At 47.3% G+C, this 24050-nt stretch overlaps 2 protein-coding genes across 3 annotated transcripts; both read left to right on the top strand.

The window, feature by feature from the left end:
• The first annotated feature begins 349 nt into the window (after positions 1-349).
• LOC133513673 (rho guanine nucleotide exchange factor 2-like) lies at positions 350-15997 on the top strand. Its single transcript, XM_061844639.1, has 22 exons — positions 350-837; positions 3460-3607; positions 3675-3742; positions 4709-4772; positions 4871-5003; positions 5090-5193; positions 5268-5411; positions 5529-5779; positions 5877-6002; positions 6755-6872; positions 8136-8384; positions 8466-8542; positions 8659-8831; positions 9880-9947; positions 10032-10262; positions 10339-10416; positions 10499-10548; positions 10985-11032; positions 11098-11148; positions 11230-11514; positions 12057-12213; positions 13065-15997. The coding sequence occupies exons 1-22, from the start codon at positions 781-783 to the stop codon at positions 13112-13114; spliced, it is 2730 nt and encodes a 909-aa protein (XP_061700623.1). The 5' UTR covers positions 350-780; the 3' UTR covers positions 13115-15997.
• Positions 13084-23593, top strand: LOC133513675 (tropomyosin alpha-4 chain-like). Of its 2 annotated transcripts, none has more exons than XM_061844644.1 (9): positions 13084-13153; positions 17425-17577; positions 17651-17784; positions 17849-17966; positions 22036-22106; positions 22363-22438; positions 22509-22571; positions 23150-23219; positions 23292-23593. In XM_061844644.1, exons 2-9 carry the CDS (start codon positions 17446-17448, stop codon positions 23372-23374), a joined length of 747 nt encoding a protein of 248 aa, XP_061700628.1. In that variant the 5' UTR covers positions 13084-13153; positions 17425-17445; the 3' UTR covers positions 23375-23593. The 2 variants fall into 2 exon arrangements, with proteins under 2 accessions (XP_061700628.1, XP_061700627.1); XM_061844643.1 differs by lacking the exon at positions 13084-13153 and adding an exon at positions 16066-16310.
• Positions 23594-24050: the final 457 nt, after the last annotated feature.

Here is a 24050-nt window from a genome sequence, read left to right on the forward strand (position 1 = left end):
GGATTCAAATCCCGGCCCTTGCCTATGTTTTAGCACGTCGTCTCCCCCGCGTGGCTTTTCCCCGGGCACTCCAATTTCCTCGCATTCATCGCAGACTCGAAATTGCCCCCTGACTTTTGCCTACCTGCACATGGCCCGCGATTGGCTGGCGACCAGTTAAGGGTGTGCCCTGCCTACTGCCCGTTGACAGCTGGGATAGGCTCTGGCACTCCCCGCGACCCTTGTGAGGATAAGCGGCTGGGAAAATGGATTTTTTTTTTTTTTCAAGTCGTGTGTCGAGATAAAATACGCCGGTATAATGACGTCAACGTTTTTTTTTTTTTTTGTGTGTGTTTTTTTTTTCTCCTCTCACCAGACCGGCGTACACCGACTGGGCGGGGCTGGGACTGCCGGTTCCACGTCATCAGAGGAATGTGGAGCCATCCGCGTGACCTCCGCCCGGGCGGGGGTTGGCTGTCGAGCGTCACGTGGGACATGAGCGCAACGGACTCCGCCCACGCGACCCGACTTCCCCCCTCCGCCACGTCCCGGTGTCCAAAGCGAAGGCCTCCGGAAACGAGTAGGCGGGGCCAGGGCCCGTTCCGGTACCGGGATTGGTCGAAGGCACAGCCAGCGGGATGAGCTCCCATTGGACGGTCGCCTGTCATTCGCGCTCAAGCCCCACCCCCGCCTTTACGCCGCACTCGGCCAAAAACCTTTGGCGGATCCGCCGGAGATCGATCGGCGATCGGGGATCGATCGATTAGTAAATTGCTTGGTCCACGTGGACCATTGAGCGGGATGTCCCGGCTGCTGGAAGGAAGGAACAAAGACAAGATGAAAGAACTGAACGGAAAGGTGAGCCCGGAACAACAAGAAAGGAAGGACGAAAGGGGGGAAAAAGAAAGAAAGAAAGAAAGAAAGAAAGCCTCCTTGTCCGTCCCGATTATTGATGATCGATTACTGGCCAGCAGCCGTCCAAAGATGCGTCTCAAAGCGTCGATGTCACTTTGAGCCTCTTCTATTCGGTTCCGCTCCCCCCCCCCCTCTTCCGTCTTTTCTTAGGATTATTATTATTATTATTATCATTAAGTTTTTGGAGCGGAATCCCTCGTGTGGACTGGCGACTGCGCTTATTTGTATCGCTTCTTCTTATTGATCCGTTACCGAGAGATTGGTCGCTCGATTGCTTGGCTTTGAGTTAGTGTGCGTGCGTGTGAAGACAAGCAACTTGGCGGAAATAGCCGTTTTGTTGTGTCTTCCCCGTTTAGCCGTTTTGTTCTGTCTTCCCCGTTTGCCTCGAAAAACAAGCGCCGATCTTTTTTTTTTTTCCTGCCGGTACGCTTATGAGCGTGCGCGTGCTTGTGCGTTATGTTTGTCGCCGCACGCGTGGCGTTTGCGCTTCATTTGCGGTTTGCGCGCGCGTCCGTTACTCGCAGCGTGGCCGCTTTGTCCTGCAGAGGAAACGGGCGGGGGGAGGGGTGTGCGCGTGCGTCCAATCAGGAAGTCCTGACTTGTGAATGTTTTTTTTTTAATACCCTGCAAAAATGTCTAACTCCAAATTGTTGACGACGATGCATCAAAGACTTGCAAACGCACCATTCTTATTGTTTCATATTAACGGTGGTTAAAAGAGGCCATTTATTCAATAGGATGGATTCTAAATGTTTGCTCACAGTTGATGAAACACAAATGATGCCTGTGGGTGTCACCTGTACTGTGTTTATTGTTATTATTGACGTTAGCGCCATGTCAAACCCAAGTCATGGCAACTTGATGCGGGTAATTAAAATGTGTACGCTAACTCGAGCTACATTCGATGCCGGCAGAGCCTCACGGCGCATTCGGGGTCTTTTGGAAACATCCCGCGGAGTCCTCCGCTCTCGAAGTTTTTCGGCCGAGGGAATTCCGGAGGAAGTCGACGGGTGCCGGCAGACCGGGCAGGAAACGGCTTTGGTTGTCGCCGAGGCAAAAACCCGAGCGTGGGAGCGGCTTTCAGACAGTTCTGAGGAAATTCTGGTCCGACGTCGGGCGTATCGGAGGGGCGTGATAGCTGTGCAACGTCAACGGGGTGGGCACGGGGTCACTGCTGACCTCTACTCCAGACACTGAGTGGGTTTTGAATATTTTGAAGAACCCAATTCATCACGCCTTCCTGTGAGAAAGTCGAGTTCGGGGACGCTGTCTTGATTGACACGCCTCTGCTTAACCCGAACCCGAACAAATAGGGTTAGACAAGGTAAGGTCAGTTTGTTTGCAAGTCTGTTTGATAGGGTTGTGTTGAATGCAGAAGCGTATTTGAGAAAAGGATTCTCTGGATTCAGGATTCACTGCTGTGTTCCAGGCGGGTCTGTCTCGTCTGTGAGCAAATTGACATTGGAGAGGAGAGCAGTCGGAAGGAGTTTCACAAGCAAAATCTTTACAATTGGAACGAGTGCAGCTGGTCTATAGTCACTAAGACTGTCAATATTGGGTTTCTTGAGAACCGGGGCGCTCGCCGAGGCAGCCGTGGCCCAATAGTTAAGATCGTTGCCTGTGACGGTGGGGGACCTCGGTTCAAGACCCCAACTGGACCATCCTCAGGACTCATGGCTGTGGTGTCCTTGAGCAAGACGGTGATATCCCAAGTGCTTCGGCTACCCCCTGCTCCAGTTTCCGTGTGTGTTTTGGGAGTGCTCGGAGAAAAGCCACGCAGGGACGGGGGAGAACATGCAAACTCCGCACACGGAGGGCTGGGATTGAACCCGGGTCCTCAAGAACGGTGAGGCCAACGCTTTCCAGCTGATCCGCCGTGCCGCCTTGGGAAGAGCTTTCTTCCGAATATTTGGTTTTCATTTGAAAGAAAATGGTTTTGAATATGTGTTCTGCTGTTCTAAATGCCCAAGGTGGCTACTTTAATGAGGCAAAGGTTGACATCTGTTTTTCTTGGTGGATTTCTTTTGTAACCTGAATACTTATATAGTTTACGTATGCTTTCATTTCAGAAGAAAGGGAGCTATTCAACTTCCCGCAATCCCATTTTAAAGAGCTGCAAAAAGTCTTTCTTCTCTTCAAAAACATTTGACCGGTAGATCCACACACACCGCTTTTTCCCGGCTCGGTCTTCGTATTCAGTTGCGTGGTTCAGTTCCGTCCGCACGTGGCAACCGGTCCGGGGGGCAAAGTTAGAAAGTTTGCTGCCGCCGCCATCACGCCAGCGTCCGTGCGGGGGTTGTCTCGCACTGGCGGTCGGGCAGTGTGACGGGAATCTCATGACACACATGCGCGTCTTCAGGATTGGGTCAGCTGATTCTGAAGTGTTTGATGGGTTAGGAGATGAGAAACCTTTCAATGACACGACCCTCTTTTTATCGATGTTCTGCGTTCGTCACGTCCGATTGCAAAGGTTTGACCAAAAGCGGCAAATCGGCTGGTTTACGTGAAACGTGACGTGAAATAAAGCTGTCCCATTTGCTGAGGTTGTCTTGTGCGGGCGTTTAGAACAAAGAGAAGGAGCGAGTGAAGGAGCGAGAGAAGGAGGCCCGCTCCAACAAAGGTCACCTGTTTACGTCCCTCACCGTCTCGTCCACCACTTTGTGCTCGTCATGCAACAGAAGCATCACCGCCAAGGAGGCCCTCAGCTGCCCAGGTAACGAGCACGAACGCACGCAGCCGATCGCAGCCATTCACGCTTTCCTTTTCTGTCCATGTGTCAGGCTGCAACGTGACCATTCACAACCGCTGCCGCGACAGTTTGGCGAGCTGTGCCAAGATGAAGCAGAAGGTACCAGATCCATCGATGAGTCCCAGACATCATTAGGCGATTTAGCCGCAGGGTTACGCAGCAACAAAACAAAAAAATCCAGAGTGAGCCTCGGCGTAGGGCCATCGACCTCCTCGTTGAGACGTAATAGATGAAAGGCTGGAAAAAAAAACTATGGTAGTCGTCGTGCTGAACTCCGGTGAGGTGCGGAGCTTTCTTTCTACAGTAACCTTGGGTGTCCTCAAAGACGTTTTCTAAATATCCATCCTTTTTCTGAGCTGCTTATCCTCACAAGGGTCACAGGACCGCTGGAGCTTATCCCAGCTGTCATCGGGCAGGAGGCGGGTTACGCCCTCAACTTGTTGCTAGCCAATCGCAGGGCGCGTGGAGACAAATATGCGGCGCTCACAATCACAGCTAGGGGAAATTTAGATTCTCCAATTAATGCAGAGTAGAAACGGAACAGCCAAAGTCATCTCAGTGTATCACTGGACCCGACATCTGATGGAAACAGCGCAACCTGGTGTAACCATTTGGCATTTCAGACAAGGTCCAATGAATGAATCACGATTTTGGTATGATTCGGTTCAATTACACCACGGAGCAATTGAGATTGTCCAATTAATGCATGTTCAGGGGATGTGAGAGGAAACTGGGGTGCCCGGAGAAAAAGCCACGCAAGCACGGGAAGAACACACGCGGGCCTGGGATTAGAATCCCGGTCCTCGGGATTGTAAGGCCAACACTCTACAGCTGCGCCGCCACGCTGCCACGCGCATTAAGGCCCCCGCCTGTTGCTTATTTTCTAGAGGAAGAGAACAACTTTTTTTTTTTCCCCCTTCCCTTTAATTTGCAAATTGTATTTTGTAGTATACTCTATATCTTTTTGTTCAAGTTAGCCATGATTCAAACAGCACTCTCGTGAACGTTAAACTGCCTCTTGCACCTTGTGGTCACGAATGACTGCCTGTCGGTCTTTGTTTACAGCAGCAGAAGCTGGCGATGGCGAGGAACAGTTCGGCCCTTCAGAACGTTGCTCTGCGCACAAAAAGTGAGTCGTTTTCCTTTTCCCTTTTCCTGCCGCACCAAGACGTGTGCTGCTGGTGTACTTTCCGTGCACGGTCAAGAGTTTGTCACGCCGTTCCCCAGCCCCGATGATGAAGGAGCGTCCCAGTTCGGCCATCTACCCGTCGGACAGCCTCCGCCAGTCTCTGCTGGGTTCCCGACGGGTCCGCTCGGGCCTCTCGCTGGCGAAGAGCGTCTCCACCAACAACATCGCCGGGTGAGTGTGACGTGCGAGCCGGTCGCTCCTCGGTACGCTCGCCGTTGTGGCTTACTGTTACGAGAACCCTCCCCGCGTCCGTCCAGGGTGAGCGAGGACGCAGTCGGGCTCAGGAGAATTCTGTCTCAGTCCACCGAGTCGCTGAACTTTCGGAGCAGGACTTTGTCCATGGAGTCGCTCACTGACGACGGTGCGTGTTTGCGTTGGCTGCTACCGCTTCTCATCCGCTTCAAAGATTAGAATGCGAGGGCTTGCGTTTCCTAGGAGACTGGTGGTGGAGCCCCCTGCTCGACGAGCTGCAGGCGGAGGGCCGCAGCCTCCAGGCTGACAGTTGGAGTCTGGTCGTGGAGCCCAAATTCCTGCAGACGCTGCACAAAGACCTCATTAAACAGCAGGACGTCATCTACGGTACGCAACTCAACGACGCCCCGTCGCTGCAGCGACAGATCAAAATGACGTTCTGGCGGTGTCCTTGTTGTCATGACAACGGCCACTGACCTCCATTTGCTCCGTGCGCGCGTGCAGAGTTAATCCAGACCGAATTTCACCACGTCCGGACCCTGCGGATCATGGAGGGCGTGTACAGGCGCGGCATGCTGGAGGAGGTGATGCTGGAGGCCGGAGTGGTTCACACTATTTTCCCGTGTCTGGACCAGCTGTTGGAGCTCCACACCCCCTTCCTAGCTCAGCTTGTGGCCCGCAGGAAGCAGGGCACCGCCGAGGGCAGCAACGCCAATTTCATCGTCCCAAATATCGGAGAGCTGCTGCTCGCGCAGGTGACGATCTCACACTGAGTGAAGTTTGGGGATTTCCTGGGCGGGAAAAGTGACAAGGAAATGAGTTGAAAGCGTCCGCATGTGCTTGTGTGTGCAGTTCTCTGGTCAGTCTGCCGACGACATGAAGAAGGTTTACTCGGAATTTTGCAGTCGTCACCCAAAAGCTGTGAAACTCTACAAAGATGTTTTAACTCGTGACAGAAGACTGCAGCACTTCATCAGAGTGAGTGAGAATGTACAGCTGAATCTGAATCTAAAGCTTAACCTGGGACCACAAGCGAGCACTAAAGCAAGACCTACCTACCAACAAAAGATCTGGAGTACTCAGCCTTGCTCCTCAGACAACACATCAATGCAAAGAAGACATTTTGCTGGCATTGTACATATGATGATAAAGTGGCATATTTACCAAGCCCAAAGTTCTCGACATGGTTGAGGACCTGAAGCTAGACTCAAACAGAGCCCGGAGCTAACATTGACTCAGCTGGGGGTTTGCGCCCAGTCTTTATTGATCAATGTTGTTCTTGCACAGTCAGGTCCGGTCTGGTCTGTAGTTTGTCCATTTCCAGTCATCCGTCCGTGTCTTGGTCATTGCCAAAGTTGGAGTGGAGGCGATTGGACTCTCGTTTCACCTTGAATCTGAAGGCTTCCTCACTCTCCAAGTTTGTCTCTTTGGACATGGAGAGCGGTCAGTTTTGTCTCCAGACTGGTGAAGGTCAGGTCACCCAGGCGACACCCACACCCACCGACCCACCCGTTCAAACTCCAAAATATCCATCTACAGAAGCTTTTTTCATTCAGACTGGTACGTCTTGAATACACAAGACAAGGCATTCAATCTTTGCGGACACACAAGCTTTAGGCGTTAGTGTAAGAAGTGAGCGTGTGCACTCTGTGAAGGTAAAGAGAGGTCCGGTCTTTTCCCTGCTCCACTGTTGATTGGTGTTCTGTGGTTTCCTTTCCCATCCTGCTCAGCGCGCCTGCCGCGGTCCTCTGCTTCGCCGTCATGGCGTCCAGGAGTGCATCCTGTTGGTCACGCAGAGGATCACCAAATATCCCGTTCTCGTCCAGAGGATTCTCGACAACACCAAAGGTACGTCCATTTGGGACGGCGCTTACGTTCACTTGTTTGCCGCAGACTATCTCAGCAGGCGTTGGGCGAGAGGCAGGGCCTACCCCAAAGTGATCGCCGGGCACATTTAGACAAGCGACCATTCATTCGCACTCCCACTCAATTTAGAGTCTTCAATAACCGTTAGAACTCCGTCTTACACACCTCAGTGTTTGTTAAGTCTTGAACTGGAACCGTTCTCTTTTGCCCGAATGAAAGCAAATGTGACCAACAACGTTAAAAGCAGGCCGCCGGGTACATTCGGCTGGCAGAAACGGGACTGACTTTGGCTCATCTGGATTGAAACCAGGTACTCTTAATGTCTTTTGGATAAGGGATTGGATCATTCTTGAAAATGGATTGTTCAAAATCCCAAAAGGATTGCTCAACAATAGTTTCTGACAATGTCATCCCTCAGCGCATGTCCAGGTACGCTCTCAATCTGAGGTATAAAGTCAGAGGTCAGAGATCTGTCTTTGTTGTCAAATGGCTCAGGTGCACGCCTGAACTCATCAGATTCCACCATGCGGCAATACTGTGTCGGACGAGAGAAGCAAGTGTTATGCTGTCCTCGGGGTCGAGTGCAGGAAATTATGGCCACCATTCCATTTTACCCCACGTAACGGACACTTTGCGAATTCAAACTATAGCGGTCAAAATAAAATTCAAATCATGGCAAAATGCAAGCTGTTTTTTTTTCAATGGCTTGGTTTAATGACATTGGAAGGCTCTGATTAGTTGTTGTGACTTCGCTTCTGCCACCCATGTAAGCATGTGAAAAGTTTTTAACATGCCGGAAAGAAGTGACAACCGTGCATGGAGAAATGTGGGAAAGGGGGAACACCTGAGGGCACCTGAAGAACATGGAGAGATTCTGTCTGTCCGTCCGTCCGTCGTACCTCCCTCCATTTTCTGTTGAAGTTATCCTCCATAGGGTCACGGGTATGCCATCACAGCTATGTTCGGGCGTTTACACCCTGAATTGGTCACCAGCCAATAGCAGGTCACATAGAAGCAAACAGCCATTTGCACTGGTGGTTACACCTACGGGCAATTGACACTTTTCAATTAACCTAACGTGCATGTTTTTGGGACGTGGGAGGAAACTCGAGAAAACCCACGCAGGCGCAGCTAGAACAAGCAAACTCCACACAGCCCCTTTGAGACTTCTTTGACACCAAAGCGGGTTGCTCGTCAGTACCACCGAGGAGGGCAAACACTTACGACCAAGTGACCTCTCCTCAGGCAACGAGGATGAGGCGCGAGCCCTCAGCCGAGCATTGAGCCTCCTTAAGGAGCTGATAAGCTCAGTGGACCGAGAGGTTCTGGAGCTGGACCGGACCAGGAGGCTGCAGGAGGTCCAAGCCCGACTGGACCCCCGTGCTCAAGCCGAGGTTCGCGGCGGCGGCGTGTTCCGAGGGGGAGAACTTCTGCGAAGGAAGCTCCTCCATGAAGGGATGCTCCTTTGGAAGGTCCAAAACTCCAGGATGAAAGGTAGGAGACCGAAGACCGGTCCGGAGCGTGCGGTGGGCGCAGCTAACAAAGTCAGGCGACCCATCTGTTTTGTACTTCCAGACGTTCACGTCCTGTTGATGTCGGACATCTTGGTTTTTCTTCAGGAGAAAGACCAGAAGTTCACCTTTGCGTCCTTCGTAAGTTCTTGTTGGATGACCTGAAGCGATTGCTCGCCTGCCTGCTGCACTTACAGCGCTTGTGTGTGCGTGTGTGTGTGTGTGTGTGTGTGTGTGTGTGTGTGTGTGTGTGACAGGACAAATCTCCGGTGGTCTCTCTGACCAACCTGATCGTCAGAGATATAGCCAATCAGGAGCGAGGAATGTATCTGATTAGCGACTCCACCCCCCCGGAAATGTATGAGCTGCACGCATCCTCCAAAGATGCCCGGCGCACTTGGATGAACACGATACAACAGGCCTCGCTCAGGTACACCTTCTACTACACTACTACCGATACTTGGATCAATTTGAAAGAGCAGACCTCGCTCCGGAAATGCGCCACACCGCCACCCCGATCCCATGCACCATGTACTACTCCATTACCACATGCACAGTATACAGTAGTCCTTTGTTTATCGTGGGGGTTACTTTGCAGATGTGCTGGAGTGCTACACAGTTGCAACCAAGTATTTATTTTATTACTGTTTTATACTGTATTATTTACCTTTGACTTTGAATGCGTGTGGCTTTGCAAGACACAAAACACGTAGTTGGCTGTTGTTAGCTCCGGTTAGACAGTTTGCGCAATGGTGGGTGTCCGTTGGGGCAAAAGCAGGTCGTAGATCCTGGGGTGTCAAACGCCTTTTTGTCGTGAGCCGCATTTTAGTTTGAATTTCCCGCAGTGGGACGTGATGACCATGTCGATGTTAAATTGCCTATTTCGGATACCAAACAAATTGGGAGAGAACCACTTTTGGAACCACTAAGGATGAGACTTTGTTCAAGTATTATTCAAATGATGGGTGCTGGTGTGGGTGTTAGAGAAGAAGATGCACGAGATGGGCTTTGATCAAAGAAGATGACACACTGTGGCGATCCCTAATGGGACAAGCCGAAAGGAAAAGAAGAAGATGTTGAAAAAAAAAAAAAGAGCAACACTAAATTGTAACGTCGCAACTTTGTTGTTTATTCTATTGGACACTTTGAAGTTTTGGTACAGAGTTGAGTAACAATCGTTGAATGATTTGCTTTCATGGGCAACATAAAAAGATTTGGGATTTCGGAGTATGTGTATATTTGGGGGTGGGGGGGGGGGATTGTATCAATGCTAACCACCTGCAAAGGGATTCTACTATCAAATGAGAATTGTACGACTTAAAAACTCGTCACACCTACATGGATAAGGGAAGGGGCGACTGCACAAAGACACAATGTACAGACAAAAGTGACATCACATTCGTGTTGTACTTGTTGCAAGTACTACAAGGGTTTCTGTGCACTACTAACGTCTTGTTGGTGTGTGTGTGCGTGCACAGTTGCCCCTCCAGAAAAGAATTCCCTTTGATCGAAACAGAAGACAAAGCTTTATTGCGACGTATTAAAGGTAGCGGCCAAGCCTCTTGATGTAGCTCATTGGCGTCGTCATCGTCGTCAAATTGTCGTTCTTTCTTGCGCCGGTCTTGGTCAGCGGACATCTTGCAGAAGGATCGCGAGGTGTTGGAGCTCCTGCAGGAGCGCGTGACTTTGTTTTCGGAGCTGGCGCAGGCGACGGGAAGAAGCGGCGCGGGAGATGGCGCTCCGGAAGGCGGCGGCGGCGGGCCCTCAAGACCCTCTGACAACAGGAAGCTGTTCCGGGCGGACGGCGCTCACGCTCAGGCGCCGCCTGCTGAGCCGCTGCTCGCTGGCGCCATCTGTGAAGGTGAGGCTGAGGGTCTTGCGTTGCGGACCGGGTCAAAAGGGGGAGGATGACTCACAATATCGCGGTTGCTCTTCAGTGGATAAACTGAGCCATTTGCTGGCGGGATGCAACATCACCAAAGCGTCCGTCGCCAACTGCAATCAGGAGCTGAGCAGTGAGGGGCCGTCGTCGTCGTCGTCAGCGCTTTGAAAACGCGCCGCCTTCATCGTCCTAACCTTCTTGGGTTTGCTTTACAGATGGCGAACCCAGGACGATCAACGCTTCTTTAGAGCTCAACTCTTCAAAGGTGAATTGACACGCCGACAAAGTATTCACACCCCCCTTTCACTTTTCGCTTACAGCCGTTTGCTAAAATCATTTCTCACTGTACACAGACGCAGCCCAGATTGACAAGACAAAAAGGGAATTGCAGGCTTAATCAGAAAATGCCATTCTAAAAAGAAGTGTATTGCACCACAATTTGCTGTGTCAAGAAGGGTTGCCTTTGCTGGAAATGGCTGAAATTTCCATTTCAAAATCCTCATTAACTTTTTAAGGAGACATTTACCGTATAAAACCAAAGTAGGATTAAAAAAATGGCCAAATTTGTATTCAAGTTTTTTAAAACAAGTATTTTTACCGCTAGTGATGAAATCATACGTGTCGAGAGTATTGGGCATGACAAATTGCAAACTTTCGAAAGCCAAAACGTCTTTGTCCTCTTCCCCTGGTTTCCGATGCAGGACACAAATGGGAACCAGCTGCAGGAGGCGAGCGCCACCTTGAAGGAGGTAAGCGACCCGTCGTGCTCCCGGGTCGACGTCCGTGCTGACCGAACCTGACCGTTTCTATATAGGAAGTGCGTACGTGTCTGGTCAGTGCGAGCGCGCAGCTTCACGCTCTTCAGGTCAGGGGTCGCCGTTACCGTCTTCATGTTTCCTGGGTTCACCGAGGCTCCTTTCCTCTAACTCTTTGACTCTGCCCCCAGGCCGCCGTCATTCGTCAGGACACGGCGGTGGAACTGTTCGTCAGGACCGGCGCCCCCTCGGGGCCCGCCTCCTGGCCCCGCCTCAGCCGCTCGGTGTCCCGGGACACGGGTTTGGACGACGGCGGCGCTCCTGAGGCGGCGCTCCTGAGGCGGCAGGTGGAGCTTCTGCAGGAGGAAGTGACGCGACTGCGCGGCAGAGAGGAGGAGCTTGGCAGACAGGAACCAGAGCCGGTCGGCAGGAGGAGGAGCAACGGAGACCGGAGTGACGTCAACAAGGGAGAATCGGTAACGGCCGCCTTATCTCCAAAGTCCGCCGCACTTCTGCCGCTACTTTTCGTCAATTTATCATTCCGAAACACCAAAGAGCTCACGCAACAGAGTTGCGACGGACAAAAGTGGGCTTTCACAACAAAACAGACTTTTCCATGTAGTAGAAAATAGCAAATACCACAACTGGTCAAAGTATGTGCCGCGGGCCCCCTCCGGCCTGTTCGCGGTCTTGTCCGTGGCACTCGTGGCCTTGATGACGTCGCGTCGATCAAATGTAAAGTATGCGTTGCGTGGTCGTCATTGCCTGCAAGCTTTTCCTTCTGTTTGGGCAGGTCACCCGACAAACAGTCAACTCTCATGTGGTCCGTTTTTCCTGCTCACCTTTCGCACGTCACACAAAAATTGGTCAGATGTTTCTCTGGTTGTCTTTGTCTTCAAGAAACAAACGTTGTGTCAGAGAAAGCTCGTCGTTTCCTTGCCGGGCCACTTGAGTAGGTTCCAACTTTGTCCCGCGTGCACGTGTTCCTAATCAAGTGGCTATTAACGTCTGCGAACAGGTCCGGAGGAGGCGGGGCAGTCGAGAGCTTGAGCTCCACCCCCTCGCTCCACTGGCCACTCACGACCCTCTCGACCAATTAGACGGTGTTCAGGAAGCCAACGAGGAGGAAGACCAACAAGTGGTGAAGATTTCTCCTCGTTCTGACAGCCCCAGAGGTCAGTAGCCACTACATACAGTAGGGTTACACTTATTGTACACACTACAAAGTACGCATAGAGTATTTGCACGCCTTACATCGAGAGTTCTCATTTGTCAACAAGCGTCATGAGGCAGTGCAACGTTATTGATTAGTTCCAAAATGGACCAGTTTAGGTTGTAGTCACATGAACCCTATATAAAGAGATATTTTCCATAGAAACCTCACAGTATTTATATTTGTTCATTTGAAATGATATTCAGGGTGAACATTGTGAACTCTAAAAGAAATAGGCTTTAACAAGACAACATTCCTTGTTTTTGTTTGTTTTTTGACCAGGGCCTCATAGGGCCCGGTGGTGTGTTGCCCCCTCGACATTTTTGACACAAAATAAATTCCTTAAGCCGCTCTTTCAAGTAATGATGCTAGATTTTGTCTCATTAATAATTGATGATTACCGGGACAGGCATCCTCTTGTCTGAGGTGAGTGATGGGCCTACAGCCGCACAACCAACCGTTTTGCCAAAAATTGCCTACCAAAAACTGTTTGAAACTAAGGCCAGAAAATGCCGAGAACAGAGACAACATGGCGTCTGTAAAGCGTGACACGCAGATTTAACCAATGCCTAGCCTTGTGCTACGCTCGACGTTTTGAAACGACGAAGCATAGAAATAGGAGCTACAGAATATATCGTGTCACAAAATCGCTCATTCACTCTACGGTATAATATTTATCCTGCTCATCTAAGCATACGTAGTTGTTTAAAAAAACATTTATATATTTCTTCATTTATTGGTCCTCTTGGTGTTAGTAGTCAGGTGGCCACCAACACATGAAGTTGATGGCTAACGTGATCTCTGACCTTTCAGACCTGCAGGACATCCCAGAGGAGAGCGAGTGTGGAACTGATCCCAGTTAATGTTTCCTCGTCACGTCACTGGTTAACACAAGGGAATTGGTGCGTAAATTATGTCATTTCCTGCTCCGAAAGGACTTTTTCCAAATATTGCTGTCGAACTTGAAACAGGAAGCGCATAGGAATGGGTGGAGCTTGTGATATGTATAAACACAGATATGAATAGAAGGCGCAATACGGCAGCGCCTTCAAACCACCCGGCGAAGCAACGTGCGTACATGACGGCCACGTTGGTGGGGGCAATGTTCCCGTTCAAAGCATTGCATTCACTTTGAAAATAAATCATACCTTCCTCATTTCCCAAACGATTTACAAGACATTTATTGTTGGGGGTTCAACATCAAACCATGTGCTAATGTTCCAGCACAGTATAAAAAAAAAAAAAAAAAAAAAAAAAAAAGTACTCTTACCAATGATGGACTCCTTTCAAGGATTGTATAAACAACCCAAGGAAAAGAAACTGACTTATGATTGGGTGGTTTTGTGTATAAGTGTATGCAGCGCAATGTGAAGGCATCCTTGGTATTTTGGTTCATGTGTCATCTATAAAGATGGAACGCTGACAATTTGCCCCCACTAGCTTTAGCGTTGCCTATTTACCTACTGTTCATATGTGTTTGTAAAGGCAACTAAGAGACTTGAGTACACTACCCACAATGCCTTTACCCAACATCTTTATGACTATTTATTTGTTACCTTGGAAAGGCTCCAGCATTCTTGCGACCCTTGTGAGGATAAGCGGCTTGGAAAATGGTTGGGTGCTAGTAAAAAAACCTTCCATCCACCTTTTAACGACTGATCATAACAAAGAGGGAAACTGTTAGCAAGTTAGTTAATCGTCGACTTCTTCAAAATGGATGGCAGGAAACATTTGGAGACACTTCCTGTGTGTCACACGCAGAGTTGCGGATTCGGTTCACATGATTTGGACTCAAGTCAGGAATTTGATGACTTCATACTCGACAAGATGTAAAAAAAAAATTCAACTTGGACAGCAATGACTTGTGTGCGTGTGTTCGCTTGGACTTGAACCCGTCGACTTGAAGAAAGAAATCGCTACATTGACCAAAGCACTGAGAAACCAACACTTTGAGGTGTACACTTCATATAGCTATATGTGCAACTTATTGTTTTACAACAAGAAATTGTGGTAGGTGACAACGTAATGCCGAAGGTCTGAGAGGTTACATACTGTACTAGGTAAAAGTGTCCCACCCCCTTATTGCTAATTTGTAGTTAGTTCTCAATTATGTTTTAATAGTTAACGCCTTGTTGGGCATGCTCTGGTATAGGAATCAACCAAGAGGTCATATTTTAGACACTACCTATAATAAAGTAATGGTTTCGCAAAAAAAAAAAAAAAAAACCAAAACAGTACAAAATAAATTAACAATCAATGTGAAAGCTAAATAATACAAACGTTCCAAGAACTGGTGTTAGCATTCACAGAAATTACGACAACTAACGTAACAGGACGTTCATTATTGGAACAACAAAAAATCGTGCGACTTGACGTCACATATGCTTGCTTTTCTTAGCATTAGCTGCTAGCTTTGTAATGACACGGCGGGCCGGCCGGGTGCTGTCCCAACTTCCTGTTCATTACGCTCTGGTTTTCTCAGTGTATTGTTCGATGTCTTGTATCTCTTTCTTTTTTTAAAACTTCACGTTATTTATCAATCCTTTAGCAGACAGCGAGCATCTATTCGTCACGAAACTCCATTCTTAGCCTCTTTTTGACATTTTTATGTTGTGCCCCCTCCTGTTCTGATTGAGACATCACATTTGGATAAAATTGTACCTTTGAAATAAGATAGCAAACTTGATGGCAAATATTACTCAGAAAGTCAGTTTCAAATGAATGCTTTATGTTTTTGAAATCCCAAGTTGAAACTGAAATCTGTTTGAAATTTCCTTGGTAGATGTACAGGTTACACACAAGAAAATGCAGTTTCCTGCCATATGCATAATTTAAGAGAAATGCTGTTTTAAAATTGAATTTAAATTAAATTTAAAATTAAATCTTGAATTAAAAGAGGAAACTAATTGCTTATCGATGATTACGCCAAGTGTCTTTTTTTGCTTGTGTATATTGTAATTGTTCTTTAACCTACCAAAATTATATTTAATACTTATTATTTGGAATGAATTTTCAGTAAAAATACTCAATTCCTAATTGCAGCGCTACTGAATGCAAATTCCTATTTATGACAAGTCTATTCTTTAAGTCATTTACGAAATAAAGTAAGTCCATCATAGAATAACTGAAAATGTACAATCGATGGACTTTGAAGGGGCCAAAAAATTTAAGCCCCCCCTTTGACAAATGGCTGTGAGGACTGAATAATTTTGATAAGCCCCCGAGTTTTCTCGTAAAATTTCAATGCACTTCTTTATCACATTTCTTTTGATAAATATGGATTTCCAAATATCTTAAATATATAACAGCAGTATATGATATACATATGAATATTTATTTTTTATTTTTGGGGTTAAAGGACTAGAAACGCAAAGTGTAGGACTTGCGACTTGACTCTGGGCCTGCTTGTCTCGACTCGGACTAGACTCCGGACTCAAGGGCAAAGACTTGCGTGACTTGCAAAGTAATAACTTTGTCCCCCTTCGCTCACGGGACCTGGCTGCTCTTCATCTATTCCTGTCCATTTTTTGTTGTTGTTGTTCTCAGGAGAACTTTTGTTGTTTGTCCATAATTTTCGAAGAAGAAACGTGTTCACGAATTGTGCTGTAAAGTCTTTATAAATCTACTAAGCTGGTCATTACTGCTGCATGTTCCATTAAAAGTGACTTTTCATCGGCATGAATACTTTGTAAACTGTTTAAGAAATGCAAACTATGTAATTAAAGGACTACATTAGGCCATGGCAAGATTTGAAAAGGACTTTTTTTTTTTTTTTTTTTAAATTGACGGAAAACTTGGCGAGGGCGTTCATTGCGTCATTTCCTGCTCGCAAAAACGCGGAAGAAGGCGGACTGACCCAAGTTGGGAGTTGGTCGAATACGGAAGCCGAGCCAAGCGGGACCAGAAGTAACACCGCGACCAGAACCAGCGCTGACACGGGAGCGACTTGTACACATTGTGGAAAAGAAGTCGAGTTGTTGTTTTGCATTCACTTTTCGTTCTCGCATTCCGCCTGCTAGCTGCTGTTGGCTAGTTAGCCTGTTAGCTGGGAACGTCCAGGTAAGAACCAAGTTGAGTCACATCGACATCGACGCGCTTACACCTGTTTGATGCTAACGTAACGATGAGGGCGTACGGGCCCTCTTTGGCTGTCGGCAGCGAGCTAACAGACGGCCAAGGCCCCTTACTTAGTTCACAAACGCTGCGAGTTTGCGAGTGCGCGCGTCTCAAAGTTGGGTTGAAATTGCAAATGATTGGAATATGAAGAACGGGAACGAGCCGTAACACGTTCGGGTGCTGACGTCAGAAACCGCTTCACGTCTGGACCCGCCCGAACCTGCTCAGCTACACTTTGGTTTCGCTGGGAATGTTTTCCATTGTCCCTTCAACAAACTTTCTGTCGTTTATTATTCGTTTTGAGAAAATCTTTCACTTCCTGTCAGGTTTCTTACTCTCTGACGTTCACCAAGATGCTTGCCCCCCCCGTGCTTCAAGTCCACTTTTGAGCTGAATCACCCCCAAAATTGAATCCAAGCACGTTTAAAATTGGGAAGACCACATTTTGAACTAGGTCATTTTCAAGCAACCCAGAAGTTTAAGTGTATGACCATACATTACTTGGTTGTAAAGGGTTTTTAGGAACAAAACCCTATTACCCCCCCCCCCCCGACAAAAAAAAAACAAAAATCCCCCCACCGATTTCCTTAAAATTCTTCCCAACTCTGGTCTGAATCCCAGCGTTCTATTTGCACAGAAACACGCTGCCTTTGAGTGATGTGGTGTAAGTGCAAGGCCGAAACCAGGCTATGTGTCAAATTTACCACAGTACCTACACACTATGATTACCAGTCCTCGGTTTTGCAAAAGTTGACAGGTTTGGACATAGGAGCTATTTGACGTTCTTCTTACTAGCAATAGACAGTACCGCTGTGCTCTTATTTAATTATAATTGAACAAGTTAGTGTCATGTACATGTGATAGTTGGGAAGGCGAGGTGCTCCTGAATAGCTAACTGACTCCCGCTTTTGGGATACTGAAGCACTCCTAAAATGAATACAAGCACTTATAAACTTCAAATCTAACCAAACCCTAACCACCCCTACCACTCAAATATACAAAAAAAAAAAAAAAAAAAGGTTGACTCTAAAAGTTGCTGTTGCTGCTGCTTCTCTAGAATAATAATAAATAGAAGAAGATGACTGGCGTGAGCAGCATTGAGGCCGTCAAGAAGAAGATTCAGTATCTTCAAAGGCAAGCTGAAGAAGCCGAAGAGCGAGCAGAAACGCTGCAAAGGCAACTGCAGGAGGAGAAGAGGTCTCGTGATGAGGTAAATGCACGCACACGCGACGTGTCACACGTGTGACGTCACATGATCTGATTGGATGTCATGTGACGCGCAGGCAGAGGCGGAAGTAGCGTCGCTCAGTCGCCGTCTTCAGATGACTGAAGACAGCCTGGACCAGACCCACGAGCAGCTCACCTCTGCCATCGGGAAGCTCGACAAGTTGGAGAAGGTGGCCGATGAGAGCGAGAGGTCAGCACGTGGGTGATGATGATGATGATGATGATGATGATGACGATGACGGTTACGTCTCCAGAGGGATTCGTGTGATTGAAACTCGGGCGATGAAGGATGAGGAGAAGATGGAGCTTCTGACAGCTGAGCTCAAGCAAGCTCAAATCGTCGCTGAGGAGGCCGACCGCAAATATGAGGAAGTAGGCACGCGCTCGTGCACACAAACACCCACCCCAAAAACACAATTTCACAGCTGTCACAATAAACACATTCTGTTGCGTGACAAAATATTCAATATCAATGAGGTAGCAACATACAATTGTGACTTGGAAAGCAATGGTAGTGTGGGATGTTCAGTGTTCTCACAAGCTCGCCACTGAATATTGGCCAGTCTGTCTAGCCACGCTGCTAAATCCAAACTACCCGCGTCAAAAGCCTTAACCTGCCGAGTTAGTCGGCGTGCTCATTCTGGCGTGTTTGAAGGCTGTTTTTCACAACGTCCGTCCGCACAAGTGAAGAACACTCTCCAGGAAGTAGGTGTGTTGGCATCTAAGTCTAGCACAAAGAGAAGACTTGATGAGAGTAAATACAAAGCTTTCACCACAAGGTGCAAACCATGAATCGGCTTCAATCGTCGCAAGACTACTTGAGAAAAGCCACCTGAAGAAGCCAGCCCAGTTCTAGAACAGGGTTCTTTGGACAGTTTAGACTAAGGCTAACCTGTCCCAGAATAATGATGATGATGATGAGGAGAAGAAGAATTGGAACAGCTCATGATCCAAAGCAGGCCACATCTCCTGTCAATCATGGCGGAGCCAGTTTGATGGCATGGGCGTGGCACCGGGTCACTTGTTGATTGATGTGACAAAAAGCAGCCCGATGAATGTTGTTGTCAATGGGGATATACTTTCTGCTCACGTTTAGCCGTTTAGTTGATTGGACACTCATCCAAAACGTACTGCAAAAGCAACGCGGCAGTTTTTTTCAAGGCAAAGAAGTGGAGAATTTCTTCATTGGCCGAGTCAATCGCCAGATCTCAACCCAATTGAGCATCCGTGTCTCTTGCTTAAGACAAAAGTTAAGGCAGAAGGAGCAACAGCTGCAGTAAAACCATCACAAAGGAGGAAATCCAGCGTTCAGTTATGTCCGTGGCTTTATTTATATATTTATTCAATGTATGAATTAATAATGTAACACGTCATTCACAAGGTAAGTCAAAGTGCTTTACATGATTGAAACCATTTATAAACGGTAAAAAAAAAAAAAATCAATGCAAGAAAGATCGTTTGAAAATTATTGGAAAAATGATGTTGAACTTTGATTTTGTTTGTCGGGACTTAAAAACATTGCCACTTAGGCCTAAATTGACTTCTCTTGCCAATTTTTTTTTTTTAAATAATTTGTGTTGCCACACAGCAGCTAAAAAGCTGCTTCACTGTGATTGCTTTGGACTTTGTGCTCCACTGTTTGACCTGAGTTGGATCTTCGAGCCACTTCATATACGTTAGCAGTTCTTTCATGTATTCAGGGATGTATAACCAGTAGGAGAATGCCAAAGCCTAACCCTAAAGCTGACTGGGGACCTCTGTAGTCTGGTCGGAACCCGAGCGCCAGCATTCTGAATGTGCGGCACCTGTTTTGGGGGGGGGGGGGGTTCAGTCAAAGCTTTACAGTAGTCAAGTTGAGATATATTTTTTTTTTTTTTTTTATTTATTTGGATTGTGCCACGATGCAATGGTTCTTGAGATTTTGTATCCTACTTAATCTCTGAGAGATTCTATGTGATTTATTGATTCAACAATTATGGCGTTAATCTGGTTTAGGAGTGGCTTGTGAATTTGAACCCACTTTTCCCAAATTAGGGTTTGTCACAATGACTGTGATTTTATGGGCCGCAAATAGCTTTTCACAGAAGGACTGAAATGATTGGATTTTTTTTTTTTTTGTGCCGGAAAGTTGAATTGACTTTTGGAAACTGCATTTTATATTTGCTCGGCTTGTCTGAAGGATATTTCAATTGGTTAGATGATTTGAAAACTTTGTGTGTGTGAGACATAAAAATGAAAAAACAATCAGGAGACAATACACCTCTCAGACATACAGTGAAGAAACAAGTATTTGAACACCCTCCTATATTGCAAGTTCTCCCACTTGGAAATCACAGAGAGGTCTGAAATTGTCGTCATAGGTGCATGTCAGAGAATGTAAAAAGAAAAATCCAGAAATCACAATGTATGCTTTTTTGAAGGATTTATTTGTGTGATGCAGCTGCAAATAATTATTTGAACTCCTGGGAAAACCAATGTTAATATTTGGTACAGTAGCCTTTGTTTGCAATTACAGAGGTCAAACATTTCCTGTAGTTGTTCACCAGGTTTGCACACGCTGCTGGAGGGATTTTGGCCCACTCCTCCACACAGATCTTCTCTAGATTAGACTGGTTTCTGGGCTGTGTCCCTGAGAAACACAGAGTTTCAGCTCCCTCCAAAGATTTTCCATTGTGATTAGGTCTGGAGACTGGCTCGGCCACGCCAGAATGCTTCTATACGCTTCTTACGGAGCCAGTCCTTGGTTTTCCTGACTGTGTGCTTCGGGCCACGACCCATCTTCAATGCTCTGACTGAGGGGAAAGAGGTTGTTCCCCAAAATCTCACAATACGTGGCCGCGGTCATCCTCTCCTTAATACAGTGCAGGAAAAACAGCCCCAAAGCGTGAATGCTACCACCCTCATGCTTCACAGCAGGGATGGTGTTCATGGGATGGAACTCATCCTTCATCTTTCTCCAAACACGGTTAGTGGAATTATGACCAAAAAAGTTCCATTTTGGTCTCATCTGACCACAAAACGTTCTCCCATGACTCCTATGTAACATTGGCAAACTTAAGACGTGTGCTGGTTTAAGCAGGGGAACCTTCCGTGCCATGCATGATTTCAAACCAGGACGCTTTAGTGTCTTAGCGACAGTCACCTTGGAAACGGTGGTCCCAGCTCTTTTCAGGTCATTGACCAAGTCCTGTCGTGTAGTCCTGGGCTGATTCCTCACCTTTCTCAGGATCATTGAGACCCCATAAGGTGATATCTTGCACGGGGCTCCACTCCGATTGATGTTTCGCTTCTTCCATTTTCTTATGATTGCGCCAACAGTGGACCTTTTATTTTTTTTCACCAAACTGCTTGGCTCTGTCGGCTTTTCCAGCCGTGTGGAGTTTTTTTTAACTCAACAATTTTGTCTCTGGCGTCTTTGGAAAAGCTCTTTGTTCTTGGCCATGTTACAAGTTTGAGTCTTACTTGATTGTATGGGATGGACAGGTGTCTTTTCTTTATGCAGCTAACAACCTCACACAGGTGCATCTGATTCAGGATCATACATGGAATGGAGGTGGACTTTTAAAGGCGGACTAACAGGTCTTTGAGGGTCAGAAATCTAGCTAATAGGTAGGTGTTCAAATACTCATTTGCAGCTGTATAACACAAATAAATGGTTAAAAAAAAAATCATACATTGTGATTTCAGGATTTTTCTTGATAGATTCTCTGCACCTATAATGAAAATTTCATACCCCTCCATGATTTCTACGTAGGAGAACTTGCAATATAACAGGGTGTTCAAATACTTATTTTCGTCACTGTAATTCAACAAAAAATGTTTCCCTCAGCGTTATTTGCTGCAAATCAGATAGCACAACTCTGGGGATAGTTAGGAAAAATTCAAACGGTATTGAGTCGCGCCAGCTTGTTGATGGTTTCTGCTGCGGAACAGTTTTCTGTGTTTAAAAAAAAAAAAAAAAAAAAAGTCCGCTGTGTCAAATTTTTACAGTACTTGATTTTCCAGCTTTGTTTCAGATTTTGCATGATTTCATCATTTTGCTGATTCGTACATTTTTATGCTGTTTTTCCACATTGGGAAAGAGGTTTGACTCCATGCTCGCTTCAAATTTTAGCATGCTATGTGATCGCTAAAGCTGTTTTAAGCTAAAACATCACCATCACAAGCAGGTGAAGTAAAGCAAATCATAATATAGTAATGCAACATTTCTATTTGTACTCCATGATGACTACACTGAATGTCAATTAGCAGCAGCACCCTTCAGTGTCCCAGGGTGGATCCAACGCCATCTAGTGGCTACTGATGACTGCTGCTCTTGTGTGGCATCAATACATTCCTTTTGGTTTGAAGCTTGTTTGTTTTCTTGTTTAAAATTCATATTTGCACGTTAGACAAACAAATGTTTTGTTGGCGATCCCATGAGTTGATGTTTGATTGACAGGTGGCTCGTAAACTGGTGATGGGGGAGGAGGAACTGGAGCGTGCCGAAGCCCGAGCGGAGTTAGCTGAGAGGTTGCACGCATGCACACTTACACACCATCTACTTCCTGTCTATTCACACACTGCCACGTAGCTAGCTAACACTTGAAGCTGAGGAGTTTGGGGCAATTGGCAAAGAGCGCAGGTCGTGGGGGTCACGGGACTTTCCGTCTGCTCTCCTGTTGACCTATGACCCTGAGATGCTTTGCCACCTCCGCCTCTTGCCCCCGCTTTGACAAATCTCGTTTTTCCCTGGCGTTATTGTGACCTGATGAACTTGGATCTGCAGCAAAGCTCGCTCGCTGGATGACGAGCTGAAGAGTCTGATGGCCAGTTCGAAGAGTTTGGAGTCTCAGGCCGAGAAGGTGAGAGGTGAGAAGTAGGCGTGGAGGTGTGGGTCTGCTCGGCGTGTCAGCATTCTGTTTTGTGTCCTAGTTCTGTGTGCAGGAGGAACGTAGCGAGTTAGAGATCAGCAGCCTAAGGAGTAAACTGATGGAGGTGAGACGCGCTCGCTTACCATAGAGGTACACGCGCGAGTCCTGCTCTGAGCTACGGCGATGTGGTTGTAACATCACCATTACACGCCGCCTACAATGTTGTTCCAAATCAGTTGGGATAGACTTAAAACACAAGTGCTACCCTAATTAGGTTAAGATGAATTGATGTCATTCCTTTTGATGCCACAAGATTGCACCACAGCAAGACTTTTGTAATGGGTGACCTCGCAAGAGGTGGCGCTACGCTCTACTTGAGATCAGCCAATGCCGATCGGGCCACTCGGATTTGTATCGGCTGTAACGTTATCATTCGCTGATCTGATCAATGACGCAGTTATAATGTAGTCAGGTCAATAGTTTTCAAGCTACTCGCCATACATAAATTAACAAGTCGTGAAAATAGTCAGGATGCATGCACGAGGAGGGGAAGAAACTACACACAGCAAGGCTGGATGTGAATCCGGGACCCGAGAGCTGTCGAAGCAGAGGTCCCAATCAGTCGACCGCCCTGCATGCTTTGGAGGACGAAGACTGACAAAAAAGTACATCGGTCTTAACACTGCTCCACTTCCTGTTCAGGCAGAGAACAGGGCGGAGTCTGCCGAGCGCACGGTGGCCAAGCTGGAGAGAACCGTCGACGAGCTGGAAGGTGCGGCGCGCCGGTCGATGAAGCCGATCGCACGTGAGGGACCGAAGCTGACCGATGTTTGCGTGTTTGCAGAGTTGCTGTTGGCCGCCAAGACGGCCAACGTGGATCTCAACACCAAACTCAACCAGACCCTTGAGGATCTTTCCGCCTTCTGAACGATCCACCTCTTGCTGTCACATTCCTTAATTAGTGGGATCAATAGTCACACGCTGGCTCCGTAATTGCTTGCTTGCGTTGTGGGTGTGTGCTTGGAAGGGAACAGCCAATCGTATTTTTCTGCCAAACCGAAGGGGCCAATTACATCTCATTCCGTGGCATTGTGCATTTTATACTGTGACGTTATCGACATATGATTCTGTCAAGAGTATAGAGTCTCAGAGGTCAGAAGCACCTACCTGATTAATAGTGTCACATGGTCTTATGCTGTGATGTCATAACAGCTTTTTGTTTCAAAAATAAAAGCAAGTTAATTTAATGTCTTTTGTTTCCATGTCAGCAGCTTGTGTTACTTAGTGATCGTGTTGCAACGGGCCCCTGTCTTCAAAGCACACCAGATGACCGTCCATCCATCTACTGCTTTTCCGGATCGGGTTGAGGGGGGCAGTAGCTTTAACAGGGATGCTCAGATTCCCTTTTCCCCAGCTACTTCATACAGCTCTGTTCTTCTCTCACTCATGAACAAGACCCCAAGATACTTGAAGTCCTTCACTTGAGGCAGGATCTCATTTGGCGACCCGGAAAGAGCACGCAGCACTTTTCCCACTGAGGACCATGGTTTCATATTTGTAGGTGCCGATTCTCACACAAGATGTGTAGCCCTCAGGTTGCTGA

The sequence above is a fragment of the Syngnathoides biaculeatus genome, chromosome 15 (genome assembly GCF_019802595.1).
Source record: "Syngnathoides biaculeatus isolate LvHL_M chromosome 15, ASM1980259v1, whole genome shotgun sequence".
NCBI classification, from domain to species: domain Eukaryota; kingdom Metazoa; phylum Chordata; class Actinopteri; order Syngnathiformes; family Syngnathidae; genus Syngnathoides; species Syngnathoides biaculeatus.

Bases quoted from the DNA above. Each gene is read 5' to 3' on its own strand.
- LOC133513673 (XM_061844639.1), top strand. From the start codon at position 781: ATGTCCCGGCTGCTGGAAGGAAGGAACAAAGACAAGATGAAAGAACTG. The intron at 6,003-6,754 runs GTGAGTGAGAAT...CATCCTGCTCAG, and splicing joins GACTGCAGCACTTCATCAGA to CGCGCCTGCCGCGGTCCTCT. The intron at 11,515-12,056 runs GTAACGGCCGCC...GTCTGCGAACAG, and splicing joins ACGTCAACAAGGGAGAATCG to GTCCGGAGGAGGCGGGGCAG.
- LOC133513675 (XM_061844644.1), top strand. From the start codon at position 17,446: ATGACTGGCGTGAGCAGCATTGAGGCCGTCAAGAAGAAGATTCAGTAT. The intron at 17,785-17,848 runs GTCAGCACGTGG...TTACGTCTCCAG, and splicing joins GTGGCCGATGAGAGCGAGAG to AGGGATTCGTGTGATTGAAA. The intron at 17,967-22,035 runs GTAGGCACGCGC...TTTGATTGACAG, and splicing joins CCGACCGCAAATATGAGGAA to GTGGCTCGTAAACTGGTGAT.